Genomic DNA, 19,724 nt, shown 5'->3' on the forward strand with positions numbered 1-19,724 from the left:
ATCATAGGAAAGGAAAGTCATGATCTTTAGATGATTTAGGCCTTTTCCCGTAAAACATGACACAGTTTGAGTTACATGGATATGTACTGAGACCTAGAGACGTCACGTATTTTTCACAGAAGTCACTGCAGAACTTCTGCTGCTGAGTTACTACAAAATATAAATGCACCTTGTAAGTGCCACTCTCAATCATTCCTACACATAAAATTATGCAGCCATAATGTCAGTTAAGGTGTAATGGATGTTTAAGGTTGATGACGTTTTCCACCTTTCCACATCTTTATTGCTATTTGCAAATCTATTTATTATTTCAGTTAATGGTCCTTGTGTCTGCTTTTTCCATTGCAGAGAACTTGCACCAACTGCGTCAGAGCTTTTGAACATATAAACCATCTCTTAATGCTTACGTTCGAGAGGGATGCTTTCTTTGTTCTCACTCTTACAGCCAGGGTCAGTCGTGTTTACATCACTGAGTTGTTGCCGTGGCAACAGACAGAAACCCACAGTTAGAAAAAGGAGAGTCTGCAGAGTTAGATTTAGAAAAATAATATGAAACAATCGAGGACCATAGGTGCATTTTATATATATATATATATTGTTTGTATGTATGATTTTTTAAGAAGTGAGTAACTTATCAGGGAGTGCGTAATAAAACGTGATTGATAAGCAGAGAAATGAGAAATGAAGTACGGTGCAACTCTTAAATCCTGAACTATATTTCCACAAAAACTTAATCATGGTTTGATAGCATAGTGACCTGTGGCCCAACACAGAATCTAATCTGTAAATAGACACTTTCTAAACTTAGAATAGAAAGTCTGATGTATTTAAGTTGTGATGATGGGAGGATGACTAAGGCCATTGCAAAATTATACACAGAGAGGCAGCGCTATAGTAAATACAAAAAAACAAGAGCCTTGTATACAAGAGTATTGTAAACGTTGTCCAGAAAGCACTGAAAAGTGTATCAATGTCCCACTTAATACATATCTAGCTAGTTTAACCAAACTGTGTTATTTTTTAATGTTGAAAAACCAGTATATCTATATCTTTTATTGGTTTTTAAAACTCTAAAATGTCTCAGTATGTGCCTCAAAAGTCCAGTATCTCACAGACTGTAGGAACTGCTCTGTAGAAATACAGCTGCATTATAACAGCATCCTTCACTCTTGTGTAGATTCCCAATGAAATCCTGTAAACAGAGTCAATGAACCAAATTTAAACATCTATTTTGTGTTGTTATGATTGCCCAGCGTGTTGGCTTTTTCAATAGCTGACTGTGTCCACTGTCAACAGAAAGCATAATGGAAAGATTTAAATTCAAGCACACACTGCATTTTTGCACACACACAAACACACACACACACACACACACACACACACTGTATGACTGCGGTAAGTCATTTCAGAGCCTATTAAATCTCCATTAACACACAGCCTCCCTGCTAGCCCTAGCTAATCCAATCCAGGTGTGTGTGTTTGTGAGAGTTTTTTTTTATTTTTTTTTAGGCTCCATCCCTTCACTGCTGCCTCATTCCCCTGACCTTTCTATTTCTTTCCTTCAACTTTCTCTCTATCTTTCACTCTCTTTATATCTCAATATTTCATATCTTGGCTCGGACAAAGTCTCCTTTTCCCACACTCTCCCTTAAACCTGGCAACAGCAAACCTCCTCCAATTAGGTCAAATTAAGGCAAATTGCAGCTCTCAGTGGGAAACCAGACTGACACACCTCACTGTTAATCTGATTAAGCTCAGTCATCTCTATAGTCACCTACAGTCTGGAAAAGGCAGTTGCAGATTTCTCCTCTTTGAATCGATTAGCCTCCCATTGTCAGTTCAGATTAAGTGTGTGTCCCATATGCTAATTGACCCCCTGGGCTGCTACATCCATCTCTGATCTTTTTTTTTTCTCCCATCCCTTTATCTTTATTTAAAATGTCTGAGAGTGAGAGACAAAAACAGACAGAATGAGATGAGAAAACTCTAAAACACAAAGCATCTGTTTTCTATTCATCTGAGTGCCTGAATAATGAGGCTGAAAGATGATGCGCAGTGACAACGGGGTTATAAAATAGGCAGAGATGAACTGAATAGAGGCGGAGGATACACACAGGAAAAGATGAATGATGTCTTTATTTCAGGAATATAAAAGTGACACACATTGGTCTACTTTCTCCAGGTTCTCTTTCGCTGCTCAGGTCAACTTTCCACTTCTTCTTCTTGTGTTTATTGCAAACAAACTGCTGTTTCTTCTGCTGGAAATGTAAAATGCATCACTTCCTACACTGGTGGAATTTTTCCAGGAAAGACCTACTTGACTCCAGGTGTTTAGAAAGGTAAAACCCTTCCTGAGCTGGCATTAGGGTTAGGGTTAGTTGCTAGTTAATTGCTCATCTGCTACAGCGTCTATCCATATAAAGTAGCAAACAAAGCGTTTTTTTATTAGAAAAGGTCATTAAGAAAATTCTTTTAGCATTATGATTGTAAATTTGATTTTTTACTCAAATCTGTGCCCAAACTCAAATTCCTCCTCTAAACTTAAAAAAAAAAAAACTCCAAATCCAAACAGTCAGTCAACAACACTGGAGTTCTGATTCTTGTGGGGGACTACTGGACCTCTAAAAGTAATTTCTCATGCACACACACACACACACACACACACACACACACACACACATTAATGTTCTGGGAAGGTACTCAGCAGGAGAGAATATGATCTCTGCTGCTTGGAAGTGACGCTGTTCGCTATGAAAGCAGTACAAACACACATTGTTATGTTTGTGAGTGAGTGAATGTGTGTGTTTGTGTGTGTGTGTGTGTGTGTGTGTGTGTGTGGATACGTGGGTGTTGGTGACAGTACAAACAACTCCACTCTACTGGAGATCTCTTATGAGAATACTTTGCAAGTGTGTAATAAAAACACGACGGGCACATTTACCAGAAGGTTGTAATGTCTTTAACAGTAAGGAGGGAGGACAATATATGTAATTCAATTGTAGAAGTGCTCTGCAGCCCACAACAGGTCTATTGCGTATGAATGTATGTAAATATTTGAGGTCTAACATACTGTGAGCCTGTAAAACAGCCTTATGGAGTTAACACATTTCAGGAGCTAGGTTCAAGTTGTTGGGTTTGTCTCCCTGTCCAATGCATTTTAAACAGTTTGATTTGGCCCCAGCGCTGTGAAATATGTCCTGACTGCAGCTGGTATCAGCTATTGTTATGTTTTTGTAAGATACTTATGACATCGAGAGGCTGAGCAGACAGATGTGCGCAGCTGTGACTGGCCACAACGCGGCCCACCCACACTTTTACTGTGATTCATCATTCGTGTTTGTGTGTGTGTGTCCAGATGCTGCTGAATGTTCCCAAACTCCAGCCTCCTCCTGGAAGATTTACTAAAAGCTCACTGGCGCGCTCTGTTGGCTAAAACAGCTCTTTACATTTAATTTAACTTTCATAAAAATGTTGCCTGCATTTCACTTAAATGTCCACTAGATGATAAAAACACCATTATCTCCAAACACTGGTAGGTGTTTAATAATAATAATAATAATTCTTTTATAGAAACTTGTTTCTTGTTTTTGATTCTTGGGATTTTCTATATTGTATATGCAACATTAAATAAAGGGAAGTAGGAGGGAAGCGACTTGTGATATAAGAAGTCATGTGCAAGTGAAACAGACAGAAAAGATATAGTTTAAATAAAAATGTCCACTAGGTGGCATTATTACATTCTGATCCTAATTCTCTGTCAGCAGTCTCATAATAATGCCTTTCTGATAAGCTAATGCTTCAGAGTTGTGAGTGTAAGTTTCCTCACAGTGTTACCACAGAGTTTGTAGTGTGAAGCTGGACTGACTTTAATCAAACACACATCGCCGTCTAACTGTAGGAATATCCATGAGCTGCATGAACCTCAACACTCTCACACGTGCAACCAATACGCCTCTCCCTGCTCCTCTTCTGGAACCTGAGTGTGTCAACCCATTCCTCCGCTGAGCTATTTTTCTATTTATAGCCGCAGAGCCCCGGCTGTGTCTAAAATGCTTGCTGTCTCATTCTGTTTTGCTTCCTTACTGTGACAGATTTGGAAGGGGAGGGGGGTGGCGGTGAGAGGTCCCCCACTTTAAATCACTTTGCTTTTCAGGACCCATCGTCATATATGTCTGTCATTGTCTGATTGTATGCTAAACAGATGTTCAAATTATTCTAAATTCATTAGTAAGTAACTGTATGAGTGTTACTTGAGTATCTACCTTAACATGACTTACCACTCTACTGACCTCTTGATCCTTAAAAAGAAACTTCCAGCTAACTGGCCCTGCATTTTAAGGCTGAATAAAAGCAGAAATAAAAACCAGTGTTTATGCTGTGCTTCATTACACAGCTGAGTTACGAGTCAAAGATGTTATGGATAAACTCCCCAAAACATTTCCAACTGAATTCAGTCAGTGTTGGCCAATTGTTGGAGCCCAAGTTTACTCCCAGCAGATAACAGGGACTCCTGCCAGAAGAGAGAGCAGAGATAAGGCACTGGGAAGGCAATGGCTTACTCTGAAGTGAACCCAGTGTGTGTGTATGTGTGACACACAAAATCAAAGGAGACAGTCACACTTGAATGCGTAGGTGATGTCTTGTGTCCTTCGTTCTGTCGGCCCTCCTCCTCCCCTCTCTTCCAGAAATTTATTTTTAGAGCTGCAATCAAAAGTTCTCCAGCAGAATAAAGTTTGAAGGTTAGTGCACGTGTGCATCCGTGTCCGTGTCTGTTCAGGAGTATATCAGGGATAGAACTGACACAATTCATCAACTAATCAATTAGTCAACCAACTGAAAATTTTGATAATCGGTCAATTATTTAAGTGATTTAAACAGAGCTACCCAGCAGTTGGTGGTTGCAGCCTCTCAGATTAGAGGATTAACAGCTTTTCCTTGTCTTACTTTACAGTAAACTGATTATCTTTGGGTTTTGAAATCAACCTGAACCAAAAATGGCACTTTGGGCTCTAAAACCGTGTAATGGGGATTTTTTTTTTACTACTTTTTGATGATTGGTAAATTAATCAAGAAAATATCAGCAGATTAATTCATAATATTAATTAAATACAGCCCTAATGACGTCCTTAAGATCCTTACCAGTAGCCTGTGAGTGAAAACTTAACTTAAAACTTTTTTTTTTTAAAGTAAGTATAAAATCAAGAGACATTTTCCTCCTAAAGGTGCTCAGGGAGAAGAAGATTCACATGCACAGTAAGATTTAAAATGCTAATGTTTACATTTGTATAAATGGATAAATGGATTCTGGTGATTTTGGCCTAATGGTAGAACTAGATAAAAGGTGAGGGAGGTCATCAAACATTCAGATTTATGCTCTGGGGACCATGAATATCAACACACTCTGTCAGATGGAAAATGAGGTTAGGGAGGAAAAATATGTGGAAACTGCATAAACAATGGTCCATAAAAAGGGAGTTTTACGCAGCAGCTTGAAAGATGACACTCATTTAGCTGCCCTCAGCTCCTCAGGCAGGTCAGTTCAAAGGAGCCTTCATGAGAACAAATTGCTGCATGCTTTCAGTGTATTGTTTGGAAGGGCAAAGCTGGACCTGTCCAACAAACTCAAGCTTTGATCCCTGCTCGATTCTTGATTCCTCAAAGGTAAAATCAAGCTGGTTTGGTCTTGTTGCTGCATTTAGCATAAAGAAAGGGGTTTGGCAGTCCAAATGAGAAGGAGAATTATAGGCAGGATGTCTATAAAAGAGAGTCAGTAAAAGTGAAGAATGGACAGGAGTGAGCTTCTGTGTAGAAAAATGAAACCAGGCAGAAAAGGATGGGTGGGTGAAGGGGAGAGGGGAGGAAGTTGGGGGGTCACTCAGTCAGTAGCCAACCCTCTTTCAGTAGGAGCCCTGGGGCCTCGGCATGAAGCTCTGACCTGGAATTCCAAATAAATAATTCCTTAAACCTCCCCACTGAGCAACATACACACACACACACACACACACATATAGGGAGGGGGTGCACCAAGCAAAATGCACAATTTCTCCAAAAACCATGGCTTATTTAAACAAGTTTTTCAGGTATTTGAAGGTATATTTGATCAGCAGACACTTGATAAGTCAGTGAGGTAAAATCACACACACATGCATGCACAAAAGCCCACACACTCACAGGTATTAATTCTCAAAGCTTAGCTCTCAGAGTAAGCTAAATCCTGTATGTGTGAACAGGAACATTCAGTTAATCCTCACTAAATACAGCATGAAACAGTTTTACTCAGTAATAAATAGCCAGGCAAAGAGAGGCACGACACTGAGGTCAAATGCTCTGAAGCGTATACAAATAATTAATATACACAGGACGGAGTGTGAAAGAGTGACTGAGCTGCCATCCTGGGTAAATCAGGCAAGAATATGCCATGTAAAATGTAGAAGAACAAAACAAACAAGCACAGGGTCATAATACATCTGTGAGGGCTGTAAGCGAGATGTCCTAGGCTGAACTCAGACGTACCAATTTCACAAACCAACATTCAGATAAAAACCAGAGCTTGATAAAATCAAAAACAAAATTGGATTTTGTTCCTTTGGGCTCATATTTTAGCAAAGGGACAGGATATGAACATGCAGCGTCCTCTAGATATTCCTTATGAAGACTGTTGCACACACACACACACACACACACACAGAAACACAGACGCTCAACATACATCCATAACCCTGAGAGAGAGAAGTATTAAGATAGAGAGGCTCTTCATTAAAATCCTACTCGGGATCAGCAGAAAAATTCTAATTGATACGATAAAATGCCATGAAGTTGCCTGTATTAGTGATGAAGGTCAGCTGCGGAGCATGTGGTTTGAAGCTTGTTATTCTCATAATGAGGCTCATCATCAGCACATATTAAAGGTTCATTCTGATTTATTAAAACTTATTTTGTCGTTATCACATGATCACACCTCACACACTATTGACTGTATATCACTATTTAACACATACTATTGACTATTGTCAATACTTGATCATTGGCACACCTACTGTAGATTTAACGTACCATTATCGGTTTTATTAGTTGTAGCTACGTTGCTCTGACAGAGGCAGCGGGAATTGATTAAACCAATAGTTCTAGCTAGCCGGCCTGTTAACATAATATTGTATTTTTGTATGATTACTACTGGCATGATATATCACAATAAAAGTGCTCTTGGGGCCCCTCTGGTGGCCTTGGGGGCCCTGAGCAGGCGTTTAGTTTGTCTATGCCCCGGGCTGGCTCTGACCAGTTGTAAACAAGCCCACAGATGCAGAGGGAAAAAACATAAAGGTTGATCATGGTTCAGTTTTGTTTTAGTATTAAAAAAGACTTTTTAAATAATTCTGGGATCACTAAATATACTCAACCATTATTTCTTCAGTGTCTATTTATGTTACTTTTCCAAGATTAGATAAAGAGCAGGTGTGTTTTGAGATGTTGTGAAACCTTTTCACTCAGTGTGAGTATCATGTCACCAGCATTTACAGTGATTGAGACGGATGCATAAATGGGAAGTTGTAAACTTAACACACCATGGCATATGTGAGAGGATTTTATCCATGCTTTCCCTCTGGCCCATGACAAACCACATTAGAGAGAACATTAGTGGACATAGGGGTCACTGTAATACACACACACACACACACACATACACAAATACACAAGGATTTTTGCCTTCAAGACTCCAAAGTGCACAATTAGATCATCCACCCACTGCCTTCGGATTCGCTCCCACATGCATGAAAACATATTCACGCACACTAAAAGTAACTCAACACTGCGGCCTTCTCACTGGAGGAGAGGTTTAATCGGCAACAGACAGAGAGATTCTGGCTGCGGAAATTAATGTTTACTTTTCAGCCGTCTCTATTTCAAGCTGCTCTCTTTTCCTTCATTGTTGAGAAAACATCCCAAAGGAGATGTGAGATTGCTAAACTAAAACACTGCCAAACAAAACCCGCTGTTTCATATGGTTCTTTTCAACAGAATATCATGCAAACTTGTCAAAAATTTGCCCTGTGAGGTATCCTGTTTCTGCACACCAATGAGAGATGGCTTAGAATATTTTTCACACACATTATACAGTGTGTTGCGATCTCATTGGAATCAAATGTTGATGTCATATCCTCTCGCCCTCTGCTCATACAGCGTGCTCTGCTATGTTAGTTTGTGTGATTACTTTAGGGCACAATGGGATATTGCTGAACAGCACAAGACATGGGTGCGGTTCTGTGCTCAAAAACAGCTTATGAGAAATGTGTGATTCATGAAAAGACCAAAATAAAATGTTGCTCTCTTTTACAGAGCTGAAAGATACAGACATATTGGTGAGAATTTAGTGGAGTGGTTTGCTTTTGAGTCTCATGCAGGCACCAGCTTGATTTCTAGAAAGTCTTGTAGCTTTAAGCAGTCTAGTGTTATGGGGCACTATCAGTGGGTGAAATCCAACATTGAACTATACTGTAAATCAGAGCCTATGCTGTAGGTCTCCACAGTTGGATTCCTGTGTAACCATCGCTGCAACCTCTTACATCAAGTACTGTATAAATCCATAAATCCAGCTTCACGTGGGAGTGAGATAGAAGCTTCTAACAGTCTCGAGTGGTGTGCCATTGAGTTAGTGTAATGATACTAAGCAATTACAGTCACTTATGGGACGATAATGTGCTACTGTTTTAAAAACTTTACACATTAAAAGCTGTAAATGTTCACCTGTAGCTCCCAATCCTGCTCACAATTTTGAAGCATTTGAACTTAAACATTTGCAAAAATCATAATAATGATCCACACATCTTTTTATTAGCATGGAAAAATTTGGCTATCGAACAGAAAACAAAAATTTACAACAGCAATGTTATGATGGTAAAATGCCTCATGCCTTTATATCAAATGAAAAAACATGTTTAATATTACTTTGGGTATTTCTATCACTTCCACTGAAAGCAAAGCATACAACGTTCTGCTCTGTCAGTAGGTTGTACATGAAAACAACCAGGCCCATTAAACTTAATAAGGACTATAATCAAACTACAACCCCTTGCAGACCCACATACACAAATCCAGAGCTTCTCCCAGGAGGGGACTGTACGAGAACATGTGGCCAAAGCAGGAATGTTTAGCAGCAAGAAATGACAGGTTCAGTGGGTTTTTGTTTTTTTGTTTTTTTTAAGTACATCTTAGTGCATTCTGCTAAAACTGTTGATTTAGCAGGATGTGGATTCAAAGTGAATAACACATGCGAAAAGAAAATCCGCCCCAAATAATAAAAACTGACTTAGAAGCCCTTTAACTGAAGAGAGCCAGACAACTGACAACCGTGAACAGATCCAAATCAGAATCTACTGCTGTACGCCAAGAAAATCAACCTGTGTTCCATCACAGTTTCAGTGTTTTGACGGAGGCTCTTGCAACAGCATGATGACATCCTATATTCGACTCCTTCATCTACATCATGCTCCACTTGCTCTGCACTCTTGCTGCAGTGATACTGTAAAAAAAAAAAAAAAAAAAGACTGAATCTTGGCTGAACTGCCTAAGGTATATTGCATTGTATTTGTTTTTAGTTTGCATTTTGGTGTGTGCATTCCACAGATGTCGAACCATCAAGGTCTTTGTCCTCCAGCGCAGCCTTCTCACTTTGAGAGAACTTAGGGAGGAAATCAGGGAGGAAAGGCAGAATGGATCGCAGCTTAGTTCACAAGTTCAAGCCTCTCTGTTTCCTAAAACATGTCCAGGAGAAAATATATTGAAACCAGGAATCTGGCATATCCAAATTTTAAATGTACACTATCAGCTGCTAATAAATGAAATTGTGTATTGCTATTTTTGGTTTTGTATTTTGGTTTGATTTTCATTGGAGCTGTTGAACCTATCAGATGGTTAGATTTGCCTCAATCCTGCAGTTTGTGATTGATGACCGATTGATTGATTGACCGGAGAGTGAATCTATGTAGACTTCTGTTTCCGTGGTAGTTGCTCACTGTGATTCGATTCGGTGAATTAGTCCTTTTAGGCAAAATATGGATAGCTTGGGCAGGCTCAGAGTGCTGACAGCAAATGCATGATTGCTTTTAGTCGTCGGTCTGGAATTGCCAGAAGGGTCCTGCATGAGAATCTCATCGATCCAAACACAAACTATGAATCTATAAATCCTTTTGAACAGTTAACCAGTGAAAAGATGCTAAATCTGTCTTCCTGCTTTGATGAAAGGCTTTGCTGCAGCATTTCTTTCCAATACTCAGACCATGTGTTATTGTTGTTATAAACACTTCAATGTGGACCACCTTTGGTTAAAAAAAAAACACACACACACAACTGTTGGCTCCTGGCAGAAAGCATTGACCTGAGTAAAAGCACTAGCTTGTATGGTTCACAGCATAAACAATGGCAAACATGTGGAGCAGTTCAAGTGCTGCAGAAAGCGTGGAGGCTGGATCAGAATGTGTGATTTCTGATAAATGAAACATCACACAAGCAGCTTGAAAAAAAAAGATTTTTACAGCATGAGTAAGCTTGCAACACAAATGATATATTAATGAGATAGTTCACAGACCTTGTGGGGGATTCTACCAAAATATATCAGTGATGTTACACAGGAAAATCTACCCAGTATCCAACAAACTGTCTAAAAGGGATTTGAAAATCTAATGATAGTTGTGTTTAATTATTAACATTGGAGAATTTTGTAAATGTTACCTTTAAAGGAAAGATTTTCACTCTTTCTCCACAAGTTTTCTTTTCCTGGAAGAGCAGCCTTTTTCAAAGCAGTACTTATGACTAAACATTTAATATTTTCATTTTATGTAGCGACTGAGTTAAAAAAAAGTATAAACAGGATTTCCACATACAACCCATCTAAATTATGCAAATCTTTGTTCTTTTTAACTTTCTATGGAAAATTACACACAATGTGAGGTGATTCTTTCTGTACATGCTGATGTCTAGTGTATTGTCAGGTGTAATGTTTGTTCACCATCTCAGTTTAGTGTGTCAGCATGCTAACATTTGCTAATTAACACTACAAAGTTATAGTAGGTGGCCCAAGAGGAAAGTTGGAGGATTACCAAAGTCATTCGGATACATCCTCTAGGAACCATGACTGTCTGTATTAAATTTTGTGGCAGTCCACCGGCTAGATATTATATAGATATTTCACAGGATAATTGAAAATTGTGACCTGCAGGAGATCACTATATTCACAGGGATTCATCCTCTGGGCCCCTTGAATGTGCAAAATGTCATAGTAATCCATCCAATAGTTGTTGAGATTATTTCAGTCTGAACAAAGATGGTCGACCCACTGATTGCTCTACGGAGGCATGGCGCTCGCATGGCTAAAAAACACATAGTGATCCTAAGAAAGCAAACAGTAGACTTGGACTTCTCAAAGTGTGTTTCTCTACTTCTTCTCTCAGCTCTGAGTACGCTGACGTAGTTCAGTGATGATGCATAAAAATAAATCAACATGAGACATTTAGAGAATTTCGAAGAATGGTAACAACTAATGCAAGCAAGTGTAATCTAAATGTCAGTGAAGAAACAAGTACTGACCCTTAGGTAAACAGTGAAATTACGTGTTTTTTCTCCACTTCACATCCTTTTGCGAAATTGACAGTGATTCTAAAAGTTGTTGTGTCTCTAAAAAAAACTACCATACAAGCCAGTTCCCATATTTCTAACTCCTCTAAGATTCATACAACAATCTGGAGTATAGGGAGTAGAAAATCCCAAATGGTAATCTTCCAAAATCCCAGTTGGCATGACGATGGTTCAGTTAAATTATGAATAGAAAACTGGGATTTGCTCTGTGCAAACTCACAGTAATAACATCTGTCATCATAGGTGTCACTAAAACATTCAAAACAGACAGTTTTTACACACTTACAGCATCTCTTTAGCCTTTAAAACTAGCATTACTTTTTATTGATTTAGTAGATTAGATTACTCAAGAGGCTGAGGAAAACAGACCTACACTGTGTTTTTTTCTTTTCCTCCACTTTTCCAACAACTCGACTAAGATAGTGTCAGAGGACAAAACTCTGACCTGAAAGAACCACTGCTAAATTGCTTTAAATCATCTGGTATCAATCATTTAGTAGCAATAGTTGGAGTGTTTACTAATGGTGGAAATCTCATTTTGGAATGATTTTCTTGACTTAGTCTCTTTTCTAAGGTATTAGGGGTAAGTGGGTCTAAAAATAGACCGTACAATGTCAACATTCTGGCGCCCCATAAACAACCAGGATTAAATTAGCCAACCACTGTTTCCTCTCTGAGCCTTTGTGCATGTGCGTCTGTGTGTGTGTGTATATGTCTGAGTGAGGTATGAAAGACAGACACACTGTGTAGGTTCAGTTTCACACACCAAAGTTACAAATTCAAGTGTATCAGCGTTCCTGTAAAAACCTAAACTGCTTTTAAACATGTGCTATTTTGCAAGGAGAGAATGTTGATATGATGTCTAACTTTAGAGTCAATCACTTCACAAGAAGAACTGCTTCCAGTCACTGACCCCTCCTACTGTCATAACACAGAGCGTACTTTCTGATGATTTTTCTGCGTCATTGTTCTTTCAACATCAACAACCTGGCCACGGAAAAAAAAGCTATTAAGCAATCATGGCCAATAAAACTGTCATGCACTGCTTTTTGTGTAAACCATTACATCTCCACTCGGTCTCTCTGTGCATGTCTCCCTCCTTAAAAAGGCATAGCACGAGACTACTCCACACAGGATGCTCTACACACACACACACACACACACACACACTCAGTGGAACACATGCAAATCATTTAACGTGAACAGAAGTTTGGACTTTGAATACATCATGATATATGAACTTGCACATATATTGAAAATCTATATTGATAAAATTTAAACGTAGTTGGTGTTCTATAGCTGCTGTGTTCTTTTTTTAATCAACCTGAGAATAAAATGAAATGATATGAATTCACAACTATTTCAAAAGCTGCTTGAGTTTAATCATTGCTATCCTGTAATATGAATGAATGATGGTTGGGGACATTTCGGTCCAAACTGGCATCAATATGATGATGGAGTACCCTGAGCATGATTGACATGACTATTTAAAGGGACACTCCACTGATTTTACACATCAAGTAGTGAAAGACACATGTTGCATTGTGGGAAATGTAGGAACTATTGTTTTTGGATCATGACCGATCTAAGGACTCAGTGTCAGGATGTTGCGACCTTTGTTGCTTTGATCAATCTCTCTCACAAGTGCCTCAACTTTATGAAAGTGTCATACTTTACCATTTAATATACACATTTTCAGTATTGAATTTGCAGTAAATGTACCAAAATGACATGACACAGAGGATTTAATAGATGTCAGCCAACTCTACCATCCATGCAGCTTTCATGTCAGTACACTATGAAAATGACCTTGCAGAAAATTCATTCATCATTTCAAAAAGACGTAGACAAGGGGAAACTGCATGTGCACAAGGCCCTGGGAAGTGTCCAAACGTCAATATCAAGTGTCAACCACTATTTTAGCATGGGAAAACACACTCCCAGTGTTGGCAAATTGTAAACTTCAAAAAGAAACAGATGCAAGCTGCACACAATCAAATTGAGTTGTAACTGTCATGAGAAAACAGTCGTTCCTTTGCCATCTCTGACTTGGACAAAAGTTCTGTGTTGATCAGGCACTTCTTTCTTTTCTTTCATTACAGGTGACAGACAGACTGCACTTCTGATTGGTCTACAACTGTATCTGACACCTCCTGTCAGTGAGTGAGCATGTTCCATCTGAAAATGAAAATGGTCATGAAATTTCAATCTTTCTGGCATCATAATAAATGTGAAAAATTAATCTTCATTATGTGACTGGCATGTTCAGTTTGCATTTGAAAAAAACTGTGCATTGCAACTAAATCCGTCTGCAGCATTCAGTGTATTACCAATGTAAAGTTTACACTTCATTTCAGGATTTTACTTCACACCCAAAAGTGTGTGAAACATCCTGTCTTGGCTCAGTATTTTTACAAACACTCTGAGGTGCAATAACTTCATGCTCAAGATTGTACTAATGACTCCAAACTGATGGCCTCATGTTATCCTCGGTGGGCCGTGGCAGGAGGAGGGGGGGAGTCCATGGAAAATAGAGTTACAGTGATGGGAAACGCTGTAGAGTGAGAGCTTCTCGACATCTCAGAGTTCAAGAGAAGGAGGAAAAGTGTGGATGCGTGCCTCTGTGTGTGTGTGTGTGTGTGTGTGTGTGTGTGTGTGTGTGTGTGTGTGTGTGTGTGTGTGTGTGTGTGTGAAAGAAAGACAGAGAGGCACACTGCAAGAAAGTGTAGCAGAGAGAGTGAAGCTGGAGCTGTTCTTTGTAATAGGAAATGATGGGAGAGCTGTTTGAGGGCCACATGGTTTTGACCCTGTGACCGCTCCCAGTCGTGAGAACCCAGTCCCGGGCCATGTGTCCTTAAGACACTCACATCAGTATACACACGCGCTACTGCACATACACACACACACTCGGTGCAACAAGCAGAACACATATCAGCTAAGCCAGAGAAAGAGAGAATACATCCAGAAAAGAAGCTGGAAAATTATCATACCTTTCCACCACTGCATGTGGACTCGTGCCAACTATGCAGCCTATAAAGCCCCCCCCCCCCCCCCCCCAAAAAAACCCCACCCCCCACTTCACCCACAACACCCAACCGTCGTGAGAACCCAGTCCCGGGCCATGTGTCCTTAAGACACTCACATCAGTATACACACGCGCTACTGCACATACACACACACACTCGGTGCAACAAGCAGAACACATATCAGCTAAGCCAGAGAAAGAGAGAATACATCCAGAAAAGAAGCTGGAAAATTATCATACCTTTCCCCCCCTGCATGGGGACTCGTGCCAACTTTGCAGCCTATAAAGCCCCCCCCCCCCCGCTAAAAATAAGTCACCCAAGCATGTTTTGGTAAGGATTTCATATGCTACCTTCCCCTTATTCACACTCAATTTGAAGCCTATATGAAGACAAAAGCCCAGCCTGCCTAATGACTACAGTAGGAGAAAAAAACAGATTATGAGGGGAAGACTATCTGTGCACTTCACTGAACCTTTTGTTGGAAATGTTTAATCCTCAGAAGCTCCGAAAGAGCTGCTTTAGCTTTCCCACAAGTACTTCTGTGTAAGGTGTGACTCTCACAAGGACTGAAAACACAGCGATGACCAGCCAAGAAAAAGTCCAGGTGGGAGAAGTGGAGCAGTGCTGCCTGCACCCTGCTCCCCCAGTTAATTACCCACGTGCCCTTGGGCAAGACTACTGCTCTAGTTGTAGGCTGTAGTGTACTGGTTTAATACTGGATGGCTTCCAGGTGCAGATGTCAGAGTCAGGTCAACACTCCCTCTTCAAAATCCATAAATCTTCCAGTTGGGCTCGAGTATCTCCACACACACACCTCAGGTCATGATGTCTTACTCTACACACAGTCTATTTTAAGATTCACAGACAACTTTCTGGGTCTAAGAATCAAACGTGCACTCTGTAGAGTCTGGCCGTTCTGACAGAGATTTGCAGCAGCAAATGTGTCTTCTGGCATACAGTGGATTTGACTTCCAGCAGAAATAAACAATGTGTTAAGGCTGCTGATTGCTTTTCCTAGTTATTCCAGGAGCTGTCATATGCACTTCAGGGATGGCAAATTCCTAAATTCTGTTAAGCCACTTTTCCAGCAGTTTAGTGTGCATACATAGAGAGGAACTATACATGAAGAAACAGGGGCGAAACACATGAGTTTTTACACATGGTTGATTGTCATATGATGGTCACATATGTATCATTCCACTCAACACAAGCTGGACTCTTAACTATGACTCGGTTACTCAGGATGAATTACAACCTCAGAGGTAAAAACTTATTCTACTGCGTTGGAAACTTTACCTCTGATTTCCACACAACGTAAGCGTGAGAGCTGGACGGCTGCACTTTCCTCTGGAGCCACCTCCGCGGGGAGAACAGCGTACCGGTGCTCCCGGACGGCGCAGCACCGGGTCCCCTCACCAGAAACGGTAAATCCCCGGCGGTATTCCTTTTAGCACACTTCACTGTATCATAGTCAAAGTGGAAGTTGGAGGATGGAGAAACATCCAGTGGTATGGAAGGAGAAGAGAGGGACGGGGTTATGGGCTCCTTTAGTGTCGGAATCTTAGTGCGTAAAGCTGGTTTGACAGCCACGCGCTCCGGAGACGCACCTGCGTCCGCAGCCGCCGCTCCAGAAAGCGGTGCTCCAGTTGTTGCCTCGGTGCCGGTGCCACAATGTCTTATGATCGCGGGGTCCAGGCTGCGGGTCTGGCGTAGCCTCCGTTTGATTATGGCTTTGGAGGCAGGAGAGGAGCAGGAGAAGACGCTGTTGAGAAGTCCTTGAGCCGCAGACATGTCTCCTCGTTTTGGATCTCACATCAGCGCTGCCCAGTGCGTCTCTTTAAAACTCCAACCTCAAGACAGGAATTTGGTGTTGCCCCATCAAAAGGAAGTTCCACGTACAAGCTGGTGAAGAGCTGGAATGTGCTGCATTTGGCTGCAGACGCTGCGCACTGTGGAGAAGGAGCTAGTCAAATCTTCTTTTCCTCTGCTGTGATCTTCTGCACGTTGGTCATTGACTAACTGGAGTAGAGTGAGAAGACAGTGTGAAAGTGTGTGTGCATGAGCGTGGGAGGGCGTTCAGAGCACTTGAGATGAATACTTGCATACTGTAATTTTTCTTAATAACCAATTTAATGTCAAAATATTAGAACTTTTTGTTTTTGCAGATTTTGTTTTTTCAACTCTTTGCATAAAGAGTCAACTTTACACCTCCATTGTGCTTCCTTTTCTTTTTTGTTAAAATGTAAATTACTTCCAGCACTGGGTGATAATTAATCTCATCCACTGAATTCCATTCAAGCAGCATTTGATTTTGCCTGAAATACTTCACAACACTTTGACCACTAACTTTGTTTCCTGCTGCCTTAACAGTTTAAGATGTGGGGTAAGATGATTTTCTATAATGAAGAAGCTCATGTTCATGAGGGTAATTAGGCAAGTAGCCTGTCACAATAATCAGACAGGCAGAAGGTCATACATACAGACAGAGATGATTTAGCCAGGGATGAAAATAGGCGTATTAATCCTTGTCTCCCATTAATCCACCTCGCTGTCTGGGAATAATAGGCCTATCAGTGAAGCCTGCTGTGTGCTATTATTAGCTAAACAATAAGTGAGCCGTAGGATTAATAGCCAATGCATGTCTTCATACACCTGTGTATGAGGCTGACATAGTGCCAGACATTTGTTGACACAGATGCTCATAGAAGAGCTCAGTAATTTCAGCATGTTAAGATGGTGTGTGTGTCTGCATTTGTTTAAAGGAGAGAGTGTGCAAGGAAGAGAAACACTGCAAGAGGAGAGAGAGAGAGAGAGAGAGAGAGAGAGAGAGAGAGTATGTGTGGCCCAGTGTGTGAAAGTATGGGAAAAATGAAAAGAGACAGCAGGAGTCTGGAGAGGAGGGTGCCGGCCGGCTGATAAAGGAGCTTATGAAGCTGCACCGCATGACACACTCACACACATACACACAACACAGCATGACATGACACTGATAACAGCTGAGATAGATTTGACACTTCTAAAAACAGTCTGCGGGGGAAAAGAATGAAACACTGACTGAGTGAAAACACAGAAGCAGGAATTATGGATGAAAACATGGTGTTTTGCATTAGTTTATAAAAAGGTTTATGGAGAGAAGCCAGCACTTGAAGCATTATTGCCTACTACTCCTACTTTGGGAAAAAGCCAAAAAACAACAGTAATATGGAGGAAGAGTGTGTAATTGAAAAGGTATTAAACAGATATGTTCCCATATCACAGATTTAGAAAGTATAGACCGGTGCAGCATCCATGACTTTTTCATTTTGCTGCCTTCAAGGTCTTCATCATATGTTGAAGACAATATGGGTATTGAATGTCTCGTGTTATTGATGTGTGACCATGGAAAACATTTAATGTGAAACAGTGATCATTGGACATGACTGTCAAAATATAGAAACGCGGTCAGGGTCAAAGGGAAGGAGAGTAAATTAACAGGGCTACACTTCAGCCAGTCATGTTCAGTGTTATATACACACTGTCCATATTTGGTATACAATAGTAGAGCTGCACTGCCTGAAACCATTTTAAGCAAAATGAGTCTAGATTCAGACACAGCTGCAGAGACATGTTTCCTGTGCCGGGGATCAGTGTAGCCCACATTTCATTGTCCAAGGCTGTTTCACACATATGAATAAAAAGGTTACAAGGTCAGGAACAAAAGGAATCAAATTACTGGTATGAACTATGAAACAATAAACCAGTGATACAATGTCTATTTTTATCTAAACAATTAGCATTATTTATGGTGGAAAGAGAAAAGAACTAAGTTAGTCCTGATTTATGATTTATTACTCCAAATTATTACTACAAATGAAACAAATGAATAATCAGATCTTTTTTAAGTGATTAAAGTCTTAGATTTGACAAGTAGTTGAATGTGCCTGCAATTTACACACACACACACACACACACACACACACACACACACACACACACGTACGCATGCACGCACGCATTTTGTACCCTAGAGCAATATGTCTATCTGACCAAAGATTTCACATGTTCCTGGCTGCTCATATAAACATCCCCATACTGTATATTTTAAGAGACCCCATATTGTTCCAGTAGAGGAAGATTAGATTATTGAGACATGGTGAATTTTCTTTTACTGCACTTTGCCTCAAGGGAAACAGTCTTTCTCAAAACTGTGAATACCAAAACAACATGTTTTGCTCCTCTGAGGTATGGGATGTATGATACCCATGTTGCTTAATGTGTATAGGCAGATTCAATTTCAGAACATGATCTGCAGAGTTGTAGCTAGTTGGTGCTATTCACAATAGAGCAATATATTGCCCAGGGGTTATTAATTATTTTCATGTGATGAATCCCAAAACAGACACAGACGACTTTCCTGTTCGGTGAGATTTTATACCAGGGACCCTTGTAAGAGAGATTGTAAGAGATTATAAAGATGTTGGTAAAGTGTGTGTTTAAAATATATTCCACATGATTATTGGGTAACATATGGAGCTCTGTAAAGAAATGGGGTACCTTTCACATCAGTTTTGAAATCTAATATTTATGATGTCACTGATAGGCTATACATTTTTCATGCTTACATACTGCACTGTTAGTGTTAGGCATGTGACAGTAAGTAATAGCAAGTAATATTACATGCTAATGTGTAGCCAACACACACGAATTGAAGCTAATTAAACATATGGAACAGAAACAGTTTGGTTATAATTTAACAGATGTGGCACGAGTCTCATGTAGACTTTTTGTGCTCATATAGTGATATCTACTGGCCAGAGTTTGAAATTGCACTACTACTACGGTGTCCGTGAGAGATCAGTCCAACTTATTAAATCGCGTTTTTTGTGTTGCCTTCACTGATATAGGAAGTGTGACGAATAGCTCCGCTCAGCTCCTGATGAACTTTAAAAATATTGTAGGCTTTTACAGTGTATAGTCTGATGAATCTAATGGCTGAAATTGTGATAATTCACAAACTAAAACATACATGTGTATGATGCTCATTTTCAAGCTTGGTTTAAATTATTATGAATCTGTATGGTAAAACAGTTG

General features: G+C 40.1%; 1 protein-coding gene across 3 annotated transcripts in view; it reads right to left on the reverse strand.

Moving 5' to 3' along the window:
• Positions 1–16,789, reverse strand: part of LOC111222726 (rho GTPase-activating protein 6-like) — a 70,388-nt gene extending 53,599 nt beyond the window's left edge. For all 3 annotated transcript variants that reach the window (XM_022746547.1, XM_022746548.1, XM_022746546.1), the window contains exon 1: positions 15,951–16,789. In XM_022746547.1, coding sequence (XP_022602268.1) covers positions 15,951–16,445 — 495 coding nt within the window. In that variant the 5' untranslated portion in view covers positions 16,446–16,789. The remainder of the gene's footprint in view (positions 1–15,950) is intronic.
• Positions 16,790–19,724: the final 2,935 nt, after the last annotated feature.

Source organism: Seriola dumerili, unplaced genomic scaffold (genome assembly GCF_002260705.1).
Source record: "Seriola dumerili isolate Sdu_G_001 unplaced genomic scaffold, Sdu_1.0 BDQW01000105.1, whole genome shotgun sequence".
Lineage (NCBI taxonomy): Eukaryota > Metazoa > Chordata > Actinopteri > Carangiformes > Carangidae > Seriola > Seriola dumerili.